Source organism: Eptesicus fuscus, chromosome 19 (assembly GCF_027574615.1).
Source record: "Eptesicus fuscus isolate TK198812 chromosome 19, DD_ASM_mEF_20220401, whole genome shotgun sequence".
NCBI lineage: Eukaryota > Metazoa > Chordata > Mammalia > Chiroptera > Vespertilionidae > Eptesicus > Eptesicus fuscus.
Window position 1 is genome coordinate 36,728,798 of NC_072491.1, and position 25,196 is coordinate 36,753,993.

General features: G+C 38.5%; 1 protein-coding gene across 1 annotated transcript in view; it reads left to right on the forward strand.

Moving 5' to 3' along the window:
- The window catches only part of CSPP1 (centrosome and spindle pole associated protein 1), a 109,541-nt gene that overhangs the window by 23,263 nt on the left and 61,082 nt on the right, over positions 1-25,196 (forward strand). The window contains exons 7-11 of the mRNA XM_054708725.1: positions 2,351-2,431; positions 3,368-3,466; positions 5,689-6,128; positions 14,620-14,718; positions 17,260-17,327. Of these exons, the coding sequence (XP_054564700.1) occupies positions 2,351-2,431; positions 3,368-3,466; positions 5,689-6,128; positions 14,620-14,718; positions 17,260-17,327 (787 nt within the window). The remainder of the gene's footprint in view (positions 1-2,350; positions 2,432-3,367; positions 3,467-5,688; positions 6,129-14,619; positions 14,719-17,259; positions 17,328-25,196) is intronic.

The window sequence follows — 25,196 nt, forward strand, 5'->3', positions numbered from 1 at the left end:
ATAAAAGAGACAGTTTTGGTTGATATCTGAGAAAGGGAGAGTGGAAAGGAAAGCAGAGGAAAAAGAAAATGACATAGGATATGGGGATGTGGCTGCAGTGGCTTCCTTGACCCCTGGTTTATGTACACTTTTCCAAGTCCCATTCTTTCTGTATTTCTTGTGGCTTTGGGACCCCAGGCTTGTAGATAGCATGAATATTTTAAAGAAATCAAATCTTTAAACTTTGTTAATGAGAACCATTAAAACAATTACTATATCTACCATGTTCTTTCCTGTTTTTAGAATAAAAGACACTTGACCATCTAACAATGCAAGGAGGACATATTCTCAGAAGAACAGTTGTTAAATTGATTCAGTAAACTTATAATTTCAGCCCAGGCCTCTCTCCTGAACCTCAAATTTTTGTATTTGGATGCCTATTTGAAATTTTCACTTAGAAATTTAATGAGTATCTCATGTTGAACATGTCTAAAAGGGAATTCCAGATTTCTGTTTTTCCCAATCCTATTTCCTAGAAACCTGGACTACCTGTAGGCAGTTCTTTGTATATATTTACTAGTAGCCCTGTGCATGAATCCGTTCACTTGTAGCTTACTGCCCCACCCTGCCCTCTTGTAGCTCTCCGCCGCTTGTAGATGGGTTGTGACGTTATGGCGCCCCGGCTAATTTGCATATTTCTCTATTATTAGATTTTGTCTTAGCACTTATCACCTTCTAATGTACATTATGTTTATTATTTTTTGTCAGTTTCCCCTGTTGAATGTAAGCTTTAGGAAGGCAGGGTGTCTGTTCTCTTCACTGATGAGTCTCAAATGTATCAAACAGTTTTGAACATAGTAGGCACTCAGTATTTATTGAATGAATGAGTGAATGGGTGAATGGTTAAAATTTTTTTTTTTTTTGCAACACTCATTGTATTGGCCTTATTGTTTATTTTTTTCATTATATTGAAAATTTCAAATATCATCCTGGACCTGGATTGGGAGTGGGGAATTGCTCAGTGAAGGAGTGAGGTGCTTTATCTCTCTTTTCCCAGGATTGGAACAGGAGTGTGTTCTATTGTAAATGTATAACTCTACAAATGATTATGTTTATTGTTTGCCTTGATATTTGTTATTCCCTTGACAAATAAATTTAGAGTTCTACCAGCTTTCAGATTAGCTTTTGTAGCACAAATTAAATTATTAATAAATTTAGATTTAATGAAACTTTATTTTTTTTGAAACTTTATTAATAATTTAGTTTTATTAGTCTGTTCCCATATTTTGAATACAACTCTATTGTAGTAGTTAGTACATTGTATTGTAGTTATTTGTTTACCCAACTGAATTGTAAATCCCTTGATTATAGGAAATATACACTTATTTTTCTCTCCCAATCACCTTGAAAAAAGTAACTGAAAAATATTACATGGTCAATAATTGCTTGTTTAATGAATAAATAAGAGGCATGGAGCTGGACAGGTTAATAACTATTGATTATTTAATCCTCATAACCTACTCATATAGATGACACTCCTGTTTTACAGACAGAGAAACTGATACTGCTGCTTATATACTACTAAGCAGTAGTATAAGCAAGTTGGGGATTGTATAAATTTTTTTACTAGTCCCTCGTGTTTGCTTTATAGTATTCAAAGAGATATTACATTTTTTATCTTCCTTGATCCCAAATACCAGCTTTGGTAAGCAGGCAGAGCAGATACCATTCTCATTTGATAGAAGAAGAAAGTATGGGTCAGGGAGGTAAAGTGATTTGCTTAGTGTTGCACATCAGAAAAGTGTGGGGGCTACTTCTAGAACGTAGCTCTTTTGACTCCTAGTCTGATGCTCTGTCTACTACACTGCATTACCTAAATGTTTACTGAACAAAAATGGAAGGATATATAAAGAAACTGTCTTCATAGTTTATATCTTTTGACATTTTAGTCGATAGCCACTTATAATTGTAGGAAAAATAACGTTATTGCAGCATGCATAGGATATTTGTGAGGAAGTGTAAATTTTCCTTAACAAAAGAATAGTAGGGCATCAAGAGTGAAGAGGAATATGAATTAAGAAACAGTTTCTTCTTTTCTCATGCTTTATAAAATCACCCTGAATCAATAGCTATATATATAATGCAAATGAAAATTAAGATTTGATTCTCCTCTTCAGGGAGTTGTCGATTGGAAGAAAATTCTCTTTTCCTAATTATGATTTCTATAGATTTGTAGTTCCTGTCTTCATCTCCATTTCATTTTTTTGCTCTGCATAATGTAATAGCCTAGAATATCTAACTTAAAGACATATTTATGAAATCTTTTATAAAGGCAATTAGATAATATATTTTTTTATATGTATATGCACAGAAAAATTTTCTATCCACGAGTGAAACAGATCCATCTACTCTGGGAGTTTCTCTTCCTATTGGTGACAGGTTATCTGCCAAGGTAGGTAGATGGGAGTAGTTATTGTGGGTAGCAGTTTTATGAGGGATCACAATCATGAAAAAACATATTCTGGATTTAAATGCAAACAGATTCCATCATTTTCTGTACTTGAATATATGTATTTTCCCAAAAGTCTAAAGAGTCTCTAGGTGTGCTGCTTAAAATTTTTTTTTGAACATTTAAAACTATGTAATGTGACATATTTCTTTAATATGTTGATCAATTGAATATTCATAATTTACATTTTCCAGCATTGGTTCCTGAGCTGTAAAGTCTATGCTCTGTAACACAGCAAAATGAATGGATGGTCGAATATACTGAGCTTTTATGTAGGGTGAGGGTGTGGGGCGATTTAAATGTCTATTTCAGTCACGCCATAAATACATGTACATACTCTTTAGAGGTTTCAACAGAACATTTACATTATAATGTTTTGTTGTCTATGATAATTTAACTTTTTTATATTTAAAATGGTTAGCAGCAGGCCTTTTGGGAGGGGGTGGGAGTTGGAGCAGGAGATAGCTCTGGAAAGGAAAGAAGGAAAGTAATGTGGTCAGATCTCCTTGGGAACATGCTAATGACAGACTTCCTGGCAAACACACTGTGCATTTACTAGTGGGAAAGATTTATTTATGATAATTTTGACATAGTGCACCTGGATTATCTAGGATTGCTGTTGATAAACCTAGAATCCATGGATTTATGGGGCATGCCTTAAGCATGTTGTGATGCTTAGGCATTTTAACATGATAAAAAAGGGGAGCTGCACTGATGGTCTGTAATCTCCTGTTTCTCCTGTGTCTTGCAACTACTGTCCTTGAAATTATTAGTAAAACTTAATTCTGGGCAAGATCACTGATTTGTGTGTCTGATTTAACATTAAGGTACTTTTTTCTCAAGCAGAAATTAACATTGCCTTTTGGTGTTTATTTTAAGGAAAGGTTGAAACTTGAACGCAACAAAGAATACAATCAATTTCTCAAGGGTAAGGAAGAATCCACTGAAAAGTTCAGACAAGTAGAAAAGAGTACTGAGGTAGGTGTTGCTTTTAAAGTAAATCTTTAATGCTACAGATAAATATTTTGCACTTATTTGAAATACAGTAGGTTCTTGGGTTACATCGGAGATCCGTTTCTGTGGTGCGACGTAACACGATTTTTGCCGTAAGTGGGAACCCACCTACATAAGCACTTATGTCACTCACATGGAGCACATACACAGCAGTAATGAAGTGAAACAGTACAAAAAATTTAAAAGAAAGATAACAATTCCTGACCTTTACTTGTGGTAAATAATAAAAAACATAAAGCACATATGTATATATATCGAAATCATGGAACTTTTTATTTTATTTTTAATAAATAAACTAGAGGCCTGGTGCATGAAATTGGTGCACGGGGTAGGGGGAAGGGTCCCTCAGCCTGGCCTGCACCCTCTCCAATCTGGGACCCCTCAGGGGATGTTCAACTGCCTCTCGCAATCTAGGACCGCTGGCTCCTAACTGCCTGCCTGCCTGCCTGCCTGATCTCCCCTAACTGCTCCCCTACCAGCCTGATTGCCCCTAACCACCTCTGCCTTGCCCCGTAACCGGGACCCAGGATTCCCTCCTCCGGCCAGTCTCAGGCACCTGGGACCCAGGCTTCCCTCCGTCTGGCCAGCCGCAGGCACCCAGGACCCGGGCTGGCCACAGCCACAGGGGACGAGGGTGGGTGGCTTTGCCAGGGCCACAGCCACAGGTGCCTGGGACCGCGGGCCGAGCAGCTTCTCTCTCTCCCGGGCCACAGGTGCAGCAGTTGGCACCCAGGACGGCGGGGCCAGCGGCTTGTCCCTCTCCCGGGCCTCAGGTGCAGACACAGCTGCTGGCACCTGGGTCTGTGGGGCAGGCAGCTTGTCCCTCTCCCGGGCTGCAGGTGCAGGCGTGGGCCGCAGCCTGGCTGGTCCCCATCCCTCTCTCGTGAGCTCATTTGTGCCTGGCTCGACCCCATTCCTCTCTCGCGAGCTCATTTGTGCCTGGCTGGTCCCCATCCCTCTCTTGCGAGCTCATTTGTGCCTGGCTCATCCCCATTCCTCTCTCGCGAGCTCATTTGTGCCTGGCTGGTCCCCATCCCTCTCTTGCGAGCTCATTTGTGCCTGGCTGGTCCCCATTCCTCTCTCGCGAGCTCGTTTGTGCCTGGCTGGTCCCCATTCCTTTCTCCTCAGCGTTGAGTGACTGAGCCGTTATGGCATGATGGTGTGAGGGTGTGACAACCATTTGCATATTAACTCTTTATTATATAGGATGGGAGATGGAGATGTAACCATGAAACAACGTATGTCGAGTCCGACGTAACCCAAGGACTGCCTGTATTTTTATGTTAGACATTTCACTTGTTTTTAACGTAATGTTTTAAAAAAAGCCAAATCAAACCAAAACATTTGCAAATGGTTTTATCTCATAAAACTGACTTAACCTACTTTTAAGTGAAGAACTTAACCTACTTTTTAATTTCATTAATTTTAGAGATTTGGTTGTATGTGATTTTTGTTTATTTATTTTAAAAATATGTTTAAAAATTTTTTTTGAGAGATAGATAAAGGAAGATAGGAGAGAGAGAGAAACATCAATGTGAGAGAGAAATATTTATCACCTGCCTCTTGCATGCCCCCTACTCGGGGGAACCAGCCCATAATCTGGGCATGTGCCCTGACCGAGAATCAAACCGGTGACTTTTTGGTACATGGGACAACACTCAAAGCCAAATTAGTGAGGGCTATTTATTTATTTTTAAGTGTTTTCCTTTATATTGACTGTGTGTGTGTGTGTGTGTGTATGTGTGTATATATATATATTTATTTTTTTTTAATTTTTTAATTTTTCTTTTCCAAATTTAAGGATAGTTGATGTTATGAGAGCCAAAAAATTTACCACTTTCTGTATTCTTTGTGTTAAGAAATAATTTAATTTGAAATATTTTGAAGCAATATTTAGCTGCCAAAGTATGCTTAATATCTCCTGGGATAGGAATTTGCATTTAGTTTATCTTTCCTTTTATATCCACTTTATCCATATTACTGTTATCTGTATATTTGACATTTATTAAGTATTATTAAAGGATGTAAATTCTGAAGTTTTTTTCCTAAAGATAAGGTATCACTTATGGGTGATTAATCCTTAGAATTGAGATGATTAATAGACTAAGCATTATTTGAGAGTTTAATTAGCCTTTAAGAAACAGCATCTCATTAAAAGCTTTTCTTTTTTTTTTTTAATTGACCAGCATAAAAGTCAAAGAAATAAAAAACCTATTGGTCCAATTAAACCTGATGTACTTTCACAAATAAAAACATCTTGCCAAAATTCAGAAGGTCCCAGGAGAGATGTCCTAACTCCTTCAGAGGCATATGAAGAACTTCTAAACCAAAGACGACTAGAGGAGGACAGATATCGACAACTAGATGATGAAATTGAATTAAGGAATAGAAGAATCACTAAAAAAGCGAATGAAGAAGTGGACATTTCCAATAAAAAACATCAAAGGTTTGCCAGCAAGGTTGACATTCCAGATAGAAGATTTAGCAGGTTTAATGAAGATCGTGTCTTGGACAAACAGTATTATATACCAGACCAAGATCCTGAAGTAAGTGAAGAAATGGACGAGAGGTTTAGATATGAAAGTGATTATGATAGAAGACCTTTGAGAGTGTATACAAATGACAGGTATTTACAACTTCATTTTTATTTTCTTTACTTGCTCATTATTGATGTTACTTTTTATCATATTAGGTAGAATCAGTTTCATTTGATTTACATATTTAATTCTAAGATGCTGTCAGCTTTAAGTTACGCCATTATTTTATGTGCCACTGAGGTAACAAAGAAAACACTCAAGATGGGGAGAAAAGGATCCTGTCATAAAGCTGGAACACTGAAAAACTACAACTTTTATGTAAAATTAAATGGGAAATAAACTTTCCCACAGAAATGGACAGAAAACTTACATGCCTCAAACGTGGCACTGAGAAGAGGGAGTAAAAAGTAACTTCCTTGGGAATTGAATGGTCAGCTAGTACTGACTTAGGTTTGCAGTTCGAATTCATGCTGCCCGTATTGTCCAAAAAAACCTGGAGGGGAGATTCAGAGTTGTCGCACCTTCACAGTGCCCCTAGGTGGCTGGCAGGACATTAGCTCCTCTCTGCAAGAACTTGACATAAAACCAGGTCGATGGCTAATTTCAGATATTAGAATGTGGGTCAAAAAGAACATCTTAAAATAGATGAAATATAGTTTATTCCGTTAATGTTCCTGTGTTCTAAATCCTTTTATCAGTATATTTCTTTGTTTTTAAGTTACTTATTGAACATTTATTTAAGTGAAATGGCAGTAATTTTTTTTGAATCAGATTTTCACACGCTTTTCAGTTTCTTTGGATGATTGTTTTTGTAATGCTATTTGTAATTTCTTATTTTTTAGTCATTTGTCTTAAAACTTGCTATACTTCAACATAACTTTTAATTTGGAGATAGAAATATGGCAGGGTCCTGTATTTGCCATTGACTTGTTAACGTGAAAGGTTTAAATATAAATTTGGAGCATTTAAGGGGACCTGTTTAATTTATTTGTCCAAATAGATTACTTTTTTTATTATTTTAGGAAATTTTCTGAGACATAATGCTGACATTTAGTATTCTAATTAATAATACAAAGCCTTTACAGTTTTGGGTCTTCTCTTTATTCTGTAGCTATTATGTTCTGCTCACTCAATCTTTTTTTTTTTTTATTTTATTGATTTTTTTACAGGGAGGAAGGGAGAGGGATAGAGAGCTAGAAACGTCGATGAGAGAGAAACATCGACCAGCTGCCTCCTGCACACCCACTACTGGGGATGTGCCCGCAACCAAGGTACATGCCCTTGACCGGAATCGAACCTGGGACCTTCCAGTCCGCAGGCTGACGCTCTATCCACTGAGCCAAACCGGTTTCGGCTCAATCTTTTTTTTTAAAATATATTTTATTGATTTTTTACAGAGAGGAAAGGAGAGGGATAGAGAGTTAGAAACATCGATGAGAGAGAAACATCGATCAGCTGCCTCCTGCACACCCCCCACTGGGGATGTGCCCGCAACCAAGGTACATGCCCTTGACCGGAATCGAACCTGGGACCCTTGAGTCCGCAGGCCGACGCTCTATCCAACTGAGCCAAACCGGTTTCGGCGTCACTCAATCTTTTTAATATTCACCTCAATTTAAGTAATTTGAATGAAGGACTAGAATGTTGCAATGCCAACTATAATGATCTCTGATTTGAATCCAATTGTTTGTACTTTAAAAAAATGCTCCAAATCCTATAATTGTTATATTTGAAAATGTTTATGTCAGAAGGTATTCAAAGGCAGCCTGATCTAAAAAAATTACCAACTGGGGAACTGCAAGTAATCTTGGACTCGTGGTGCTACCATCTTTGTACATGAGAACTTTTTTCCTTATCGTGTTTGTTTACCTTTGGAATGTAATGTAATGCATACCTTTTAAGTTTGGGATCTCATGAAACTTATTATAAGGTTGTTGCTTTGCCTATTCTATTTGTAATTATACCCTGTGATGATATTATACATGAACTAATGAATTTTAGCCTAATTATTTGAGCAATATCTTATTTTCTTATGTACCCCATAAATGAACTTTTTCTGTATTATCTTTTTCAAGTAGTATTTTATGATTAGTTTAAATGAGAATGAGTGAGAATAATTCCTGTTACACATTTCAAAGTTTCTAAAAGTAATTCTTCAAAATGTGATTATTGTATGTTACTTCTAGCTTGTTAATGCATAAATTTCTAGTGTAAGGTTTGTCACACATGTCGGCATGGCAATTGAGGTTAAAATTGAATTTCTGTATTTCAGATTAGTGGATTTCTTATTTCCAGCAAAAAAAATAACAACGAAAAAAACCCCACATTGATCATTCAGTAGGTTTTATTTAACAGGCAGAGTGGTAGTTAGAAAAATGACTTTGTTAGTGAAATTTTTAAAACTAAAGGAATGTGTAACTGCATTTGGTCTCTTGTTCTAACCATTTACTCTTTATATATATAAAAGCCTAAGTGACCAGACAACCAAACGACCAGTGGACTGGTCGCTATGATGTGCACTGACCACTAGATGCTCAACTCAGGAGCTGCCCCCTGGTGGTCAGTGTGCTCCCACAGCCAACCTCCCGCAACCGTCCAACCTCCCATGGTCCCTCCTCCTGGCCAGCTGGCCCCTCCAATCGGCCCCTATATGGGGGGCTGGCCGGCCAACCTCCTGTGGTCCCTCCCCCTGCCTGGACAACTTCCTGTGGTCCCTCCCCTCAGCCAGCCGGCCCCCCACGATTGGGCCAATTGGCCCTGATCTCCGGCCAGGCTGAGGGACCCACCTGTGCACGAATTCATGCACCAGGCCTCTAGTATACTATAATCTTAACCAGAAGTTCTTGACAAAAAAATTATAACTGATTGTGAGAAATACAAAATTAATTTTCCTTCATTCTAAGTTTCCCTTCTCTTTTTTCTTTCAAAAGTCAGCGTGTGATAAATTCTAGTTAAGATTTTGAATATTTTTTAGTTTATACTTTTGGTCTTAGTTCTGTTCTTTTAAAAAATATATTTTTATTGGTTTTTAGAGTGATAGGAAGGGAGAAAGAGATAGAAACATTGATGAGAGAGCAACTTCAATTGGCTGCCTCCTACACAGCCCCCACCAGGGATTGAGCCCACAATCAGGGGATGTGCCTTGACTGGGAATAGAACTGGAAACCTCTTGGTACATGGGTTGGGTTGATGCTCAGCCACTGACCCACACTGGCTGGGTGGTCTTAGTTCTTTTCAATTTCCATATAAACTTTTCATATACTATATGTATTTATTAATGATTTATTTCCCCATGTTAAATGCGGGAAAGAAAACTAGAGCCCAGAAATGATTTTACTTTTCTAAACTAATAATTACTGGCAGTGTTTTTAATAGTTAACAAGGTGGTTAACTTTGCCTGACAGTTGAAATCTGTGTGTGTGTATTTATTCAGATGTATTTACCAATTTAATTAAAATTCATGTTTTTGGAGCTTTCTAAATTTGAATGTAGTAGTGTCTTATAATACTTAGAAATTTATAGGCACTTTTAAAATATAGTCATCCTCGTCTTTATTATTAACTTGAGTTATAGAAGTTAATATATTGCCATCTTATGTTTTACTCTATAACCAGAGTTAATGAGTAAAGGACATTTTTAGCATTAAAAATGCTGCTGGCTTTTTTAGTTTTTTTTTTAGTTTTTTTATGATTAATGTAGCTTGCACTTCAGCTTAACTCTTAATATTTGATAGTTTGTAATCTTTTTTTTTTTGATAGTTTGTAATCTTAAGTCATTTAATAAAATTCTGAGATAATACTCCATCTGAAATTAGAATCTCTGTGTTAGCCACATAGGTTTTTAGTGTAGGACATTTTAAGAAGTGTGCATGCTTAATACAAAGACATAAATGAGGAGGAATGGCTTATTAGAACATGAGTTACTTAATTTGGTATTACTTTTTTTCTTATAGTAATTTTCATTTATCTTTAGAAGGAACATTTTAATTATTTTCCTCACTTTAAAGATGGGGTTGATATTTGAAAAACTGTTATGGAATTAAAGTAAATGTAAAAATTGGGAAACAATTGAAAACAATGAGAAAAATATAGTTATAGCTCTGTATTTTTTTTTTAACTTTTGTGCACGCTTAGTAGCAGAATTCATTCACATTAGAGAAATTCTTAATATGAAACAAGGTGATGTAACCATTATTATGAATTAGGTGATTTCTTTAAGTAAGGAGACATTAGATTCTTCCTCCCTATGAACTGTATTAAATATAGGACCAATAGATGGTAAATATTTTATTTCTATAATGTGTTATTCTCATAGCAAAAAACATTGTCAATTTATTTCTGCAGTAGTTTAAGTTATTCATTATCATTTAGGAGTTGTTCATTTACATGTAAGTTAGCTGAAAATACCTGTGGTTTCAAACAATTCGCTTTTCTTCTATAAGAGACTAATTTTTAAAAATAAGATAAACGTGTTAATTTTTAGAGTAATCTTGACCTCTAGCCTATACCTGGTTTCTTTGGGCTTTGAAATTTGAACCTAATTCAAGGAATTAGAGAACAAAGCCTTTTCCATTTAACATAACCTTTAACTTTTTTTTTTTTGATAGTAGGATGGTGAAACTATTTTACATTTATTCCCTCACGCAAATCTGATTTTCTATGTCAAAGTAAGCAAACTTTTTTCTTTTGTGAGGTCTCTCCCTTGCTGACAAAACCGAATGGATTGAGGTCTGATAAGTGAACCTGTTGATTTAAAATCATAGGCTAGTTAGGTAGTTCTGGGTCACAGGGATCATTTTAATCTGGTACTGGCTCTAAAGCCATAGCTAAACTCAGGGACAAACTGGACCTAAACTGAACTCTTGTACTCTGACTAGAATCAGGCTGATCTTAGGTATTGAGTTCATTGCTTCTGGAGATCACCATCTGTCATTCACCCTCAGTGTTGAAAGGATTGAAGAGAGAAAGCAGTGGTCAAACTTCTTTCTCTGCAGAGAGGACTTCATTTGCCTCTGTAAAAGTTTCTAAAATAAATTGTAAGACCACCATAAAAGCTGTTAAAGTGAGCTAACAGGGATAGTTAAGAGTGATTAAATGTTAAATTTATTAAAAATATAAAAGAAACTTTAATAAATGAGGGAAATTCCATTACAGTTATACAGATACTAGAGGCCCCGTGCACAACATTCATTCACTGTGGCGGGGGGGCAGAGGGGGGTTTTGTCCTTCAGCTCTGCCTGCACCCTTTAGCAGTCTGGGAGCCCTAAGAGGATGTCCTACTGATGGCTTAGCAGACCTAAGCCACAGTCAGACATCCTTAGTCAGCCCGGCTTGTGGCTGAGTGGCACTACCCCTGTGGGAGCGCTATGACCACCAGGGGGCAGCTCCTGCATAGAGTGTCTGCCCCCTGGTGGTCAGTGCGCATCATAGCAACTGGTTGTTCCACTGTTTGGTCGATTTGAATATTACTCTTTTATTATATAGGTTTTAATAGATAGTAAGGTTGCTAACTTTTTAAACTATAATTTGCCTTCACAGCTTGTAAGGTTCCTTTCTAGTTTTCTTATTTATTTTATGTCTTGTATTAATAACATATAATTTATGCCAGTCATTTCATAAAATTGAATAGGATACCTTAAAATTTTATTTTGTCCTTTTTAGTGAAATACATATCTCTGCTCATTTTTGGATTCTTAAATATTTCTCCAGTTTTGACTTTATTGTAATTATCAGAGACAGGGGGACTTTTATAATTTCATTAATAAATATTTTTCTTTAGTGAAGGAGCCCACCTTCAACTATCTCTTTTTTTAAAAAAAAGTATTTTATTGATTTTAGAGGCGAAGGGAGAGGGAGAGATAGAAACATCAATGATGAGGGAGAATCATTGATTGGCTGCCTTCTGCACGCCCCCTACCGGGGATTGAGCCCGCAACCCAGGCATGTGCCCTTGGCTGGAATCAAACCTGAGACCGTTCAGTACACAGGCCAACGCTCTATCCACTGAGCAAAACCAGCCAGGACTCAACTATCTTTTATATGCCCTGTCCATTAGGAAATCTTTGTAATTTTACTGTAGAATTTAGCAGAGATCTTTACCTTCTACATAAATAAAATGATCTAACTTTCTGTAATTTATAGTGTTTGCTTTATTAAGATGTCTCTATATACTAAAGAACTTACTAAACATGTTTCATGTAGGTGCTTTAGATATTGTACTTTGGTATAGTTTATAAAAATAAGCTAGAAATGCAAGTTCAAACTTAGAAAGTGCAGGAAACCACAAACTCTTTGATAAATTTCAGAAAGAATTTTTGTATGTGTAAGTAGCCTTCAGTTCTGGTTAATTTTGATTTAATCCCAAGTGATATTTTTAAAAATTCATATCTTTGAATTTTTCTATATCTGAAAACGTGGTCTAGGCACCTCTGTACCACATCAGTAAGTTTACTTTTGTCTGTTGTTTGAGGGTTCGCAAGACCACCCCCAGGTTCAGGGATTCCTAAGGAGGACTCACAGGACTTTGTGTATAGTTATATTCCTGGCTATGATTTATTATAGTTGAAAGGATATAAAATAAAATCAGGAAAGGAAAAAGGTGCATGGGACAAAGTCCAGAGGCAACCAGGCCAAGCTTCCAAGAGTTTTCTCCCAGTGGAGTCGCACACGACATGTTTAATTCTTCCAGTATCCAGTTGTGACAACATGGGTGAAATGTTGTCTACCATGAAAGCTCATTATAGACTCAGTCCTACTGTTTTTACTGGGGGCTGGTTACATAGGCACCCTTTTCCTATTTGTACCAAAATCCCAGACTTTCTGGAGGAAAGCAGATGTTAACATAAACTATATTGTTTGTACAAACAGTTTAGGCCAGGAGTGGGGAACTTTGGGCCCATGGGCCGTATAAGGCCTGAGAAATCAGTTGGTCCGGCCCTGCCAAGGCATTAGGGTGAGTTAATTAAATGTTTGACCAAAGGTAGCAGGCCAATTTTTAATTTTTTTTGGCCCTCAAATGATGTTACAAATATCCAAATAGCCCTTGGCAGAGAAAAGGTTCCCCACCCCTGGTTTAGGCACAGTGAGCCATTCTTTTCAGTTCTAGGAATGGTGGGACCCCTCCCTAAATCTGTGTTCCCAGGTGCCAGCCAAGGGCCAGCCTTGCTACTAGACCTTTCTAAGGATAGGCAGTCTCAGGCCTCCTCTGTTAACCCTTTTTCTGCTCATGTGTGTTATACAGATCCAGTATAACTAAATCTGGTTGCTTGGCGTTGTTTTAATTGCAAATTTGAATTTGATTTTATACTTATCTGTTCTTTAAGCAGCAGAAGTACAGAATAACACTAAACTTATGTGTCATTTTAAAAGATTCAAGCACCTAGACTTTAGATAGAAGACCAGCCGTATTTCGATGAATTGAAATAAATTTGAAATTCTTTTTGAAAGGGCCTGTGGAGGGTTCTGTTGTTTTAGGTATGGATAAAAAATGGGAGACATTTATGTCATGCCAGGTCATACTTTAGTAAGGTTATAATCCTGTAGAGTCTTTTCCCCACAGATCATATTGACAATGGCTCGTGTGATGGAAACAAGTGAATGTTATATGCTGGCTCTGTGGAGAATGAGAAGTTCCTTTTCTGCTGAAAATTGCAATTTTTCTTAATGTGATAATGAAATTCACCTAAAATATTTAACAGCCTATTTTTTTTTCTAGTAGCCCTCTTTAGAGACAATGTAGTTTAACTGCCATGTAAAGAACTGTGACTTAGGAAATGGTGATTTTCATGGATGCCTATAAATGTTGATATAAATGATCATGTTTTTCTGGTATGAGAAATTAAGCTAAAGAAATCAATGTTTGCCAAATGGAAAAAAAACATAAATTGAAAAACATTAAAAATTATTTTTTAATCTTTTCTTGTTGTTATGACCTAGTAAGTAAACTAATCATTTTCTAGCCATGCATCAGTCTGTTTATGATGTTTTCTATGCACCTATTGCTAATCTTTATTCTTTCACGTGATTTACACTGTTAACAAATGTTGTGGCTTGTTACATTTGATTTAATTAAATGGTAAATCTACGGCTATGTTTTTAAGTTATAAAGGTTTGTCTATGCAGCGAAATAATTCCCAGAATCTATGAATTTTAATTAAGACAATGATCTCATTTTGAAAATTGACTATGATCTTCCTGAGGGCAAGGACCATGTCCATATATCCTGTGCCTAGAATTTAACTTGGCATTTAGTAGATGCTCAATAAATAGTATTTGAGTAAAGGAGTGAGAAAAAGTATAGTATGTGCATAGTTTCAAGTTAAAAATTTCTAGATGTTATAATGAAATAATTTATAATGACCTTTTGTTTAAAGATTACGAAATCCGAACTCTTAGTGTATTTTACTAACCAGCTGATCATATTTTAATCAAATCTATTCACATTAATTTTAAAACATGTTTACAGTAAAATTTCACTATAACACTTTGTTCCCTTTAATATTTCCAACATGAAATGCACAAACACCAAAGACATAGGTCCACTGTATGTGGAACAAGCTCTATAAGCTAATGTGTTTTTAAGGCTATACGGGAACAGACGAGGGAATGTGCCTCCTGTGGAGTATGGTGATGATGTCACAGGACAGTCAAACATACGAATTTCATCTGCTGGAAACAAAAGGTATAGTATGTAATGTAAATTCTCCCCTTCAATCATTGCATACACTGTGAAACAGCACCTGCTAAAACCGGCTTATTGAAAAGTGGAAAGATAGTTTTTTAACAGTCTTCCTTATTAGGAAGGAGTTGGAAGAAAAGGTTTGGAAGGGGGGGGAGAGTTGTATTAAATGAAAAATTTCAGTACTTTACAGCATTCTTTTGAAGGGCAAGTTTTGATGAGAAAGTATGCCAAGATGATCTTAATAAGTCCCTGTCAGCCGAAACCGGTTTGGCTCAGTGGATAGAGCGTCGGCCTGCGGACTGAAAGGTCCCAGGTTCGATTCCGGTCAAGGGCACGTACATTGGTTGCGGGCACATCCCTGGTAGGGGGTGTGCAGGAGGCAGCTGGTCGATGATTCTCTCTCATTGATGTTTCTAGCTCTCTATCCCTCTCCCTTCCTCTCTGTAAAAAATCAATAAAATATATTTAAAAAAAAAAAAATAAGTCCCTGTCATTTTAAAGTGTATATATTTTAAGCAATGAACGGAGAAATAAACATACAATACAAAGGACTAAAAATCAATTTAAAATAATCTTGGAGTTAAGTGGGTGGTATAACTTAACTGGAAATAAATTGAAAATATTTCGCAATGAGTTTTCCTTTCAAAACTTTGTTTTTTATTTTCAGCTTATTGAGTAGATAATTTTATGCTTATATTGTAAAATGGTGTTCATATATAATTCTCTCATGTTTGAAAAGGAAGGAAATGATATGCATTTTATATTCATGTTCTCTATTTATAGTTTATCATTTTGTTGGCTTTCTTGTATCATAAATAAGGATAAGTGCTTCTGAATCTTTAGTGTATAATGAAAATAATATTGTCATGTATCAGGAACAGTGTCTATTTTCTTTCAAACAAAGTAATTCATAAAAGTGCTTGAGATAGTCCGGCCGGTGTGGCTCAGTGGCTGAGTGTTGATCTACTAGTATGAACCAGGAAGTCACAGTTCCCTCATTTCCCTGTAGGGGGCATGCAGGAGGCAGCCAATCCTACCTAATAATAGACAAATATGCAAATTGACCGCACCTTCGCTACGCCTGAGCCACGCCCACCAGCCAAGCCACACCCACCAACCAATCAGGACGAGTATGCAAATTACCCCAACAAAGATGGCGGCTAATTTGCATATCAAGACAGCTTAGAAAGAAGCCAAGAGATGCTGAAGGGAGCAAAGCTGCAGAGAAGCAAGCAAGCCGGGGGGAGGAGAAGGGAGGAGCGGAGGCGGGGCCGGGGGAGAAGGAAAGAGAGCGGGGTGGGCTGGCAGAGAAGGCGGGCCGGGGGATAAGGGAGGAGAGCAGGCGGGGCGGGGTAGAGTGCAGCAGGAAACCCTATTGCAGGATTTTTCCTGCAACGGGAACGCTAGTCAATGATATTTTCTCATCATTGATGTTTCTATTTCTCCCTTCCTCTCTGAAATTAGTAAAATATATCTATATAATAAAAACCTAAGCTAACATTGCAGCGGAACAACCAGAATGATTGGTCACTATGATGCACACTGACCACCATGGGGCAGACGCTCGACCCAAGAGCTGCCCCTTGATGGTCAGTGCGCTCTCACAGGGGGGGCACTGCTCAGCCAGAAGCCGGGCTGCTGGCTGCTGAGTGCAGCAGTGGTGTCAGGAGCCTCCCCCGCATCCACAGCAGTGCTAAGGAGCAGCGAGCAGGCAGGCGGTAAGGAGTGAGGAATTCGGGACTGTGAGAGGGATGTCCACCTGCCAGCTTAGGCCTGAGGGGTCCCAGACTGCAAGAGGGCGCAGGCCAGGCTGAGGGAACCCCCCCTCCCACACTCCAGTGCATGAATTTCGTGCACAGGGCCTCTAGTATTTTAAAAAGTGCTTAAGAGAAGAGATTTTGTTGTTTGGGTCTAGTTAATGAAGGTTCTGTGAGGGACTTAAATTTCTAGGAAGGAGTCTTTTAGGGATGATCATTTCTAAGTCTGTGTATAGGTATCACCATTTTCCTTTTAAAAAAAGATGTCTACTTATATTCATTTTCTTCACTGAGATAACTTCTTATTTAAAAAAAGAAAGGTTTTATTAGGAATCTATACAGCCAGCAGAGAAGGCTCAAGAAAAAGAAGCCCGAATACATTGGGGCCCCACTATATAAAGATAGAAATGCTGCCGAAACCGGTTTGGCTCAGTGGATAGAGCGTTGGCCTGCGGACTCAAGGGTCCCGGGTTCGATTCCGGTCAAGGGCATGTACCTTGGTTGCGGGCACATCCCCAGTAGGGGGTGTGCAGGAGGCAGCTGATCGATGTTTCTCTCTCATTGATGTTTCTAGCTCTCTATTCCTCTCTTTTCCTCTCTGTAAAAAATCAATAAAATATATTTAAAAAAAAATAGAAATGCCATAATTTTACCCTAACTTTAAAAAGATGTAACTATCATAACATCTAGTATTTTAAAGGCCAATAACACATAACTACTTTTTACTCTAATTTTTGTTTTCTGAAAATTACTTGGGTTTTAATTCTTTTTGTTTTTGTTTTAGTGCTCGAGACAATGAAGCATCCAAATCTACCCGAGAAATCTGTAGTCCTTTTGCGGGGATGCTCTTTGGTATGTGCAAACTTCAGTTGATTAGATTTGTAGAGTGTTTCATAAAAGGTCTTTTTTTATTTAATAAATCTTTATTGTTCAGATTATTACAATTGTTCTTCTTTTTCCCCCCATAGCTCCCCTCCACCCAGTTCCCACCCACCCTCTGCCCTTACCCCTCCCACTGTCCTCATCCATAGGTGTACAATTTTTGTCCAGTCTCTTCCCGCACCCCCCACACCCCTTTCCCCCACCCCGAGAATTGTCAGTCCACACCCTGTCTATGCCCCTGATTCTATTATATTCACCAGTTTATTCTGTTCATGAGATTTTTTATTCACTTGATTTTTAGATTTACTTGTTGATAGATAGGTATTTGTTGTTCATGATTTTTAACTTTACCTTTTTCTTCTTCCTCTTCTTAAAGAATACCTTTCAGCATTTCATATAATACTGGTTTGGTGGTGATGAACTCCTTTAGCTTTTTCTTATCTGTGAAGCTCTTTATCTGCCCTTCAATTCTGAATGATAGCTTTGCTGGGTAGAGTAATCTTGGTTGTAGGTTCTTGCTATTCATCACTTTGAATATTTCTTGCCACTCCCGTCTGGTCTGCATAGTTTCTGTTGAGAAATCAGCTGACAGTCGTATGGGTGCTCCCTTGTAGGTAACTAACTTGTTTTTCTCTTGCTGCTTTTAATATTCTCTGTTTGTCTTTTGCTCTTGGCATTTTATGATGTGTCTTTTTAAAAAAATATATTTTATTGATTTTTTACAGAGAGGAAGGGAGAGGGATAGAGAGTTAGAAACATCTATGAGAGAGAAACATCCATCAGCTGCCTCCTGCACACCCCCTACTGGGAATGTGCCCGCAACCAAGGTACATGCCCTTGACCGGAATCAAACCTGGGACCTTTCTGTCCGAAGGCCGACGCTCTATCCACTGAGCCAAACCGATTAGAGATAATTATGATGTGTCTTGGTGTGGTCCTCTTTGTATTCCTTTTGCTTGGGGTTCTGTGTGCTTCCTGGACTTGTAAGTCTATTTCTTTCACCAGGTGGGGGAAGTTTTCTGTCATTATTTCTTCTAATAGGTTTTCAGTATCTTGCTCTCTCTCTTCTTCTGGCACCCCCATAATTGGGATGTTGGTACGCTTGAAGTTGTTCCAGAGGCTCCTTACACTATCTTCATATTTTTGGGTTCTTTTTTCTTTTTGCTTTTCTGAGTGTTTTTTGCTTTGTATTTCAAATCTTTGACTTGATTCTTGTGATCCTCTAGTCTGCTGTTAGATCTCTGTATAATACTTTTTATTTCAGTCAGTGTGTGCTTAATTTCTAGTTGGTCCCTTTTTTATATCCTCAAGCATCTCGCTAAATTTATCGGCCTTTTCTAGAAAATTCTTGAAAAACCTTATAACTGTGGTTTTGAACTCTATATCCAGTCGTTTGCTTTCCTCCATTTCTTTCATTTGTGACCTGTTTCTTTGTCTCCACATTTTGGCTGCTTCCCTGAGTTGATAGAGTGGCTTTGTGTGCTAGGTGTCCTATAGGGCCCAGTGGCTCAGCCTCCCCAGTTACCTGAGGTGGACACTCTTGGTGCACCCCTTTGTGGACTGTGTGCACAGTCTTGTTGTAGTTAAGCCTTGATTGTGGTTGGTATCCCTGGGAGGAATTGACTTTCAGGCCAATTGGCTGTGAGGATCAGCTGTGTCTACGCTGGGAAAACTTCTGTGCTGGAGACACCCTTATGAGTACCGCGCACTAACCGATTGCGCCACTGGAGCTCCAGGAGACACCCTTATGAGACAAGACTTGCAAAAGCCTCTGTGCTCAGCTTGGATGGGGCGGAGTCTCAGGGCGGAGCAGACAGCATTGGTTTCCCGTCAGCCCTGCCCTAATAGGCCCCTGTGTCTCAGTGTCCCATGGTAATCGCTGCAAGCACCTCTGAGAGAAAGCTGCCCTTGAGTTCTGCCCGCTGCCAGACAGTCCAGTTTCTCCCCGAATGAGTCTGGGTCCCCAGAGTCTTGCTCGGAACTGGAGTTCAGTGCAGTCGGGAGCTTTTGTCTCCCTCCCGCTTGAGAAAGCCAGCCGCATACTCAGTTGCCCGCCCTCTTCGTGTGTGCTCCTCGGTACCTCTTCCTTCGGCAGGGTCCTCTGAGTCTCAGTGTGCTTTTCTCTTTCCTGACAGTCCAGTTTCACCCCGTATGAGTCTGGTTCCCCAGAGTCTCGCCCAGAACTGGAGTTCAGTGCAGTTAGGAGCTTTTGTCTCCCTCCCGCTTGAGAAAGCCAGCCGCACACTCAGTTGCCAGTCCTCTCCGCAGCTCCTCTGAGTCTCAGTGTGCTTTTCTCTTTCCTTCTAGTTGTAGAATTTCCGCTCAGCCAGCCTTCCTGTGGTTCTGGATGATTTCCGTTTTGTCTTTTAGTTGAGTTTTGAAATTGTTGTGTGAAGCAGCAGTTTAGGTGTTTACCTATGCCGCCATCTTGGTTTCTCTCAAAGGTCTTTTTATTGTTTTGATAGACACACTTTCCCATGTTCTTTCCATGTAATTTCTGAGAAGGTGCTTTGTTCCAATCATGATCATAATCCACACTTTCTCTTTATGGAAATAAAGGACATAGCTTAACATAAGCATCTTGATTTGCTATGTTAACTTGTCATGATAAAGAGAGCCTTATTTCCTGTGTCAACTTTATTTTTTTGTTTTTTAATCCTCACCCAAGGATATTTTTTCCATTGATTTTAGAACAAGTGGAAGAGAGGAAAGGAGGGAGGGAGTGAGGGAAGGAGGGAGGGGGAGAGGAGGAGAGGGAGAGAGAGAGAGACAAGGAGAGAGGGAGGGAGAGAGGGAGAGAGGGAGAGAGGGAGACAGAGACACATTGATGTTAGAGACACATCAGTTGGTTGTGATGGAGCCTGACCAGGGCCAGGGATTGAAACTGCAATCCAGGGATGTGCTTTGACTGAAAATCGACCCTGCAATCCTTTGGGCCATGGGCCAAAGCTCCAACCACTGAACAAGTTGATCAGGGTTCCTGTATGTAACTTTATTTTTTATTTTATTTTTAAAAATTAAAAATTTTTTTTTTATTGATTTCAAAGAGGAAGGGCGAAGGAGAGAGAGATAGAAACATCAATGATGATAGATAATTGTTCATTGGCTGCCTCCTAGACATACCCTACTGGGGATGGAGCCTGCAACCCAGGCATGTACCCTGACCAGGAATTGAACTGTGACCTGCTGATTCATAGGTTGATGCTAAACCACTGAGCCACACCAACTGGAAATGAACTCTCTTCTTTCTAAAAATTATTAGAAAATTTACCTGAAATTTGGTTTCAGTGAAGTATATGAAAAAAGAGGATCAACTGTTTAGGTTCATTCACCTGAGAACCATCAAGTAATTTAAATCTTGGTTTAGAGATAATGTAATTGCATAATATTTCAGACTTTTCCTTTGAAATGAGAAAAATCGCATAGCACCTGAAGTTTTATTATAGTGTAATGTCTTTAAGTAAAATTGACCAGTTTTACTATATGGATAAGAAGTTCTTTATTCTTATGATGTATTTTGTTAAACATGATAAAAATTGGAAAAATGACTTTCTTTGATGGCCCACCAACAGATAATAGAATCATTATTTGGAAATTTTAAAGATGAATGGCATGAACTTCTCATTAATGCAATCCAAGAATCATGGATTAATATACAGTGAGATAATAGACTCTAATGTTTGCAACAAACCATTCAAGTTATTTAATCCAATGATTTATCTCATGGCTATATATATATATTTCCAGCTTATATGTGTATATACCCACAGGGAATTTACCCTCTTCCAAGGCAGCACATTCTATCTTTAGGTGGCTCTGATTATTATAATATTCTCATTTCCATTGAAGTGAAATTTGTCTTCCTGTAATTTTGCCCAAGTGACTTCATTTAGAGCTCTTTGTTTTATTTTAAAAATAAGACAATTGACTGCTTAGAGCAGAAATAATATATTGGGGCGTTTACACAGAATCATGGGTTATTTAGAAGTATGTTTTTACATTTGCAAATATTTGGGGGTTTTCCTGCTGTCTTTTTTGTTATTGACTGCTTGTTTAATTCCCCTGTAGTCTGAGAAAATAATTTGTATAATTTGAAATTATACAAATTGTATATTAATACAATTTTTTAGTGGCTCAGGATATAGTCGACCTTGGTGCATGTTTAGTGTGTACTTGAAAGAATGTGCAATGTGTGTTTGTTGAGAGTAGTGGTTTATAGTAATGTTCATGTCTTACACATCCTTAAATTCTTACCTGACTGCCTTACTTTTTGTGTGAGGCCTGGCGTGCTGGAGGGATTTTCTGTGTTCCTTCACCGTCATCAGTTTTCAGCTAGGCCCTAATGCCCCTGACAGAGATGCTGTCTCTCTCCGTACTTCTCTCTCCTTTCTCAGCTTAGATTCTTGTGCCTTGTTCCTTGGTGGAAGGCTGGCCCTATGCGTGTGATTCTTAGAAATGAGTTGTTTGCCCCTCCCCACAGTGGTAGCCAGCCAAACTCTCTTTGATGTCTTGGAGGGTCTTGCATGAGAATTTTCTGCCCTTTCCCTCATAGCAACAGATCTTTGTTTTGTATGTGCAGAATGCTGGGTCTGAGCAGGTTTTCTGCCCTTCAACCAGTAGATTACGAAGAGTCTGGAAAATGCAGTGGTTGGTTTGTGTTTTTTATTTTTCTTATTATTTGGAAGATTTTCTTCAGGTCTCCTGTGTTGTCCCATGTCCAGTCTCTCTTGTGATCATTCTGTGGGAGAGGGGTACTGGGTGCAGAGTCCTCTTCTGAGTAGGCTTCCAGAAATCTACATTGTCTTGCAGCCCACACAAGGCCTTTAAGAATTCATTAATAGTTCAGCTATTTTTTTCTTACCCATTTGTAAGGTTGCCTCCTATTTTTCCATATTCTGGGAAAGGTAAAACACTTGGATTGTCCCATGTCTGGAATGGTTTTTATACCCTTTGAAATTCAGTTTAACTGGTTGCTTGTAACAACACCTCTCTGATGGGCGTTTTTTTTTTTTTTTTTTTAAGAAGTTCTGAGTTTGTAGATGATTAAGCTTTTTGCATTGTGGGGACTGAGCAATGTTGTGGCCTTTTACTTTCTAAACAGAAGCAGAACTCTTCATTTAGTTTTTTTTACAATATCTTCCATTTCCTCATAATGTTACTGTTTTTACTTAAATACTTGAGCGTAGTTATGGGAGCTATTTTAAATTCCTTATTTATTGTTCCATCATCTTTGTCTATGTGTTTTTTTTCCTCTTTTTTTATTGTTTAAAGTATTACATATAGTAGTACATATACCTCCTTCCCCCCCCCCCCCCCATTGACCTTCCCCCAGCATCCCCTACCCCTGTCGCATGCCCTCATCCCACCCACCCCAGTGTCTGGTGTCCATTGGTTGTGCTTATATGCATGAATACAAGTCCTTTGGTTGATCTCTTTCCCCCTCTCCCCAACACTCCTCAGCCTTCCTGCTGTAATTTGACAGTCTGTTCGGTGCTTTACTGACTCTGTATCTAACTTTTTGTTCGTCAGATTATAATGTTCTTTATTTTCCATAAATGAGTGAGATCATGTGGTATTTTTCTTTCATTGCCTGGCTTATTTCACTTAACATAATGTTCTCCAGGTCCATCCATGCTGCTACAAATGGTAAGAGTTCCTTCTTTTTTGTAGCAGCGTAGTATTCCATTGTGTAGATGTACCATAGTTTTCTAATCCACTCATCTGCTGATGGGCATTTAGGCTGTTTCTCAATCTTAGCTATGGTGAATTGTGCTGCTTTGAACATAGGGGTGCATATATCCTTTCTGATTGGTGTTTCTAGTTTCTTGCGATATATTCCTAAAAGTGGGATTACTGGGTCAAATGGGAGTTCCATTTTTAGTTTTTTGAGGAAACTCCATACCGTTCTCCACTATGGTTGCACCAGTCTGCATTCCCACCAGCAGTGCACGAGGGTTCTTTTTCTCCGCATCCTCACCAGCACTTGTTGTTAGTTGATTTGTTGATGATTGCCATTCTGACAGGTGTGAGATAGTACCGCATTGTCGTTTTTTTTTATTTTTTTTTTTTTATTAAGGAATTATATGTGTACATATCTTACCATTGCCGCATTGTCGTTTTGATTTGCATCTCTCGGATAATTAGTGACTTTGAGCATGTTTTATTATGTCTCTTGGCCTTCCTTCTGTCTTCTTTCGAAAAGATTGTATTTAATTTCATTGCCCATTTTTTTATTGGATCATTTATCTTCCTTTTATTAAGTTGCATAAGTTCCCTGTAGATGTTGGAGATTAAATCTTTATCAGTGATAACATTTGTGAATATGTTCTCCCATACAGTTGGCTTTCTTGTTGTTTTGTTGATGGTTTCTTTTGCTGTGCAAAAGCTTTTTATTTTGATGTAGTCCCATTTGTTTATTTTCTCTTTGGCTTCCATTGCCCTGGGAGCAGTATCGGTGAAGAAATTGCTTCGGAATATGTCTGAGATTTCTTTGCCTGTGGATTCCTCTAGTATTTTTATGGTTTCCCGTCTTATGTTTAAGTCCTGTATTCATTTTGAGTTTATTTTTGTGTATGGTGTAAGTTGGTGATCTAGCTTCATTTTTTTGCATGTATCTGTCCAATTTTTCCAACACCATTTATTGAAGAGACTGTCTTGACGCCATTGTATGTTCATGCCTCCTTTGTCAAATATTAATTGAGCATAGTGGTTTAGGTTGATATCTGGGTTCTCTATTCTATTCCATTGGTCTATATGTCTGTTCTTGTGCCAGTACCAGGCTGTTTTGAGAACAGTGGCCTTGTAATACAGCTTGAAATCTGGTATTGACATCCCACCTACTTTGAGAGCTTGTTTGGAGGTTCTAGCAGGGGAGCGCAGCTACTCGTATACCCTTGACCGAAGACCGGTCCTCTCCTCTGGGGGGAAGGTCGTCCTCTTCGACCGAGCGCGCAGCTTCGGGAGGGACGAACACGGATCGGTGAGGGAGGAGGGGGACACCCGCCTAGCCAGCCAGATCAGCCGAATCAACCCTGGCGATCAATGGGGTGACAGATGTCGCAGCCAGATCGCCCTCACATCCACATCCCACCTACTTTGTTCTTTTTTTCTCAGGATTGCTGTGGCTATTCGGGGTCTTTTTTTTATTCCAGATGAATTTTTGGAGAGTTCTTTCTAGGTCTGTGAAATATGCCGTTGGTATTTTAATGGGGAGTGCATTGAATCTATAGATTGCTTTGGGTAGTATGGACATTTTGATGATGTTGATTCTACCAATCCATGAGCATGGTATGTTCTTCCATCTGTTTATGTCTTCCTCTATCTCTTTTTTCAGTGTCCTGTAGTTTTCCGCGTATAGGTGTTTTACCTCCTTAGTTAAGTTTATTCCTAGGTATCTTAATTTTTTTTGTGTGATGGTAAATGGGATTGCTTTTTTAGTCTCTCTTTCTGTAAGTTCACTATTGGTGTATAGAAATGCCATAGATTTCTTGGCATTAAGTTTGTATCCTGCTACATTGCCAAATTCATTTATTAAGTCTAATAGTTTATTGATGGAGTCTTTCGGGTTTTTTTATGTACAGTATCATGTTATCTGCAAATAAGGACAGCTTTACTTGTTCTTTTCCAATTTGGATGCCTTTTATTTCTTCTTCTTGTCTAATTGCAGTGGCTAATACTTCCAGTACTATGCCGAACAGGAGTGGTGAGAGCGGGCATCCCTGTCTTGTTCTGGTTCTTAGGGGAAATGGTTTTAGTTTTTGCCCATTGAGTATTATGTTGGCTGTGGGTTTATCATATATGGCTTTTATTATGTTGAGGTATGATCCTTCTCTTCCCACT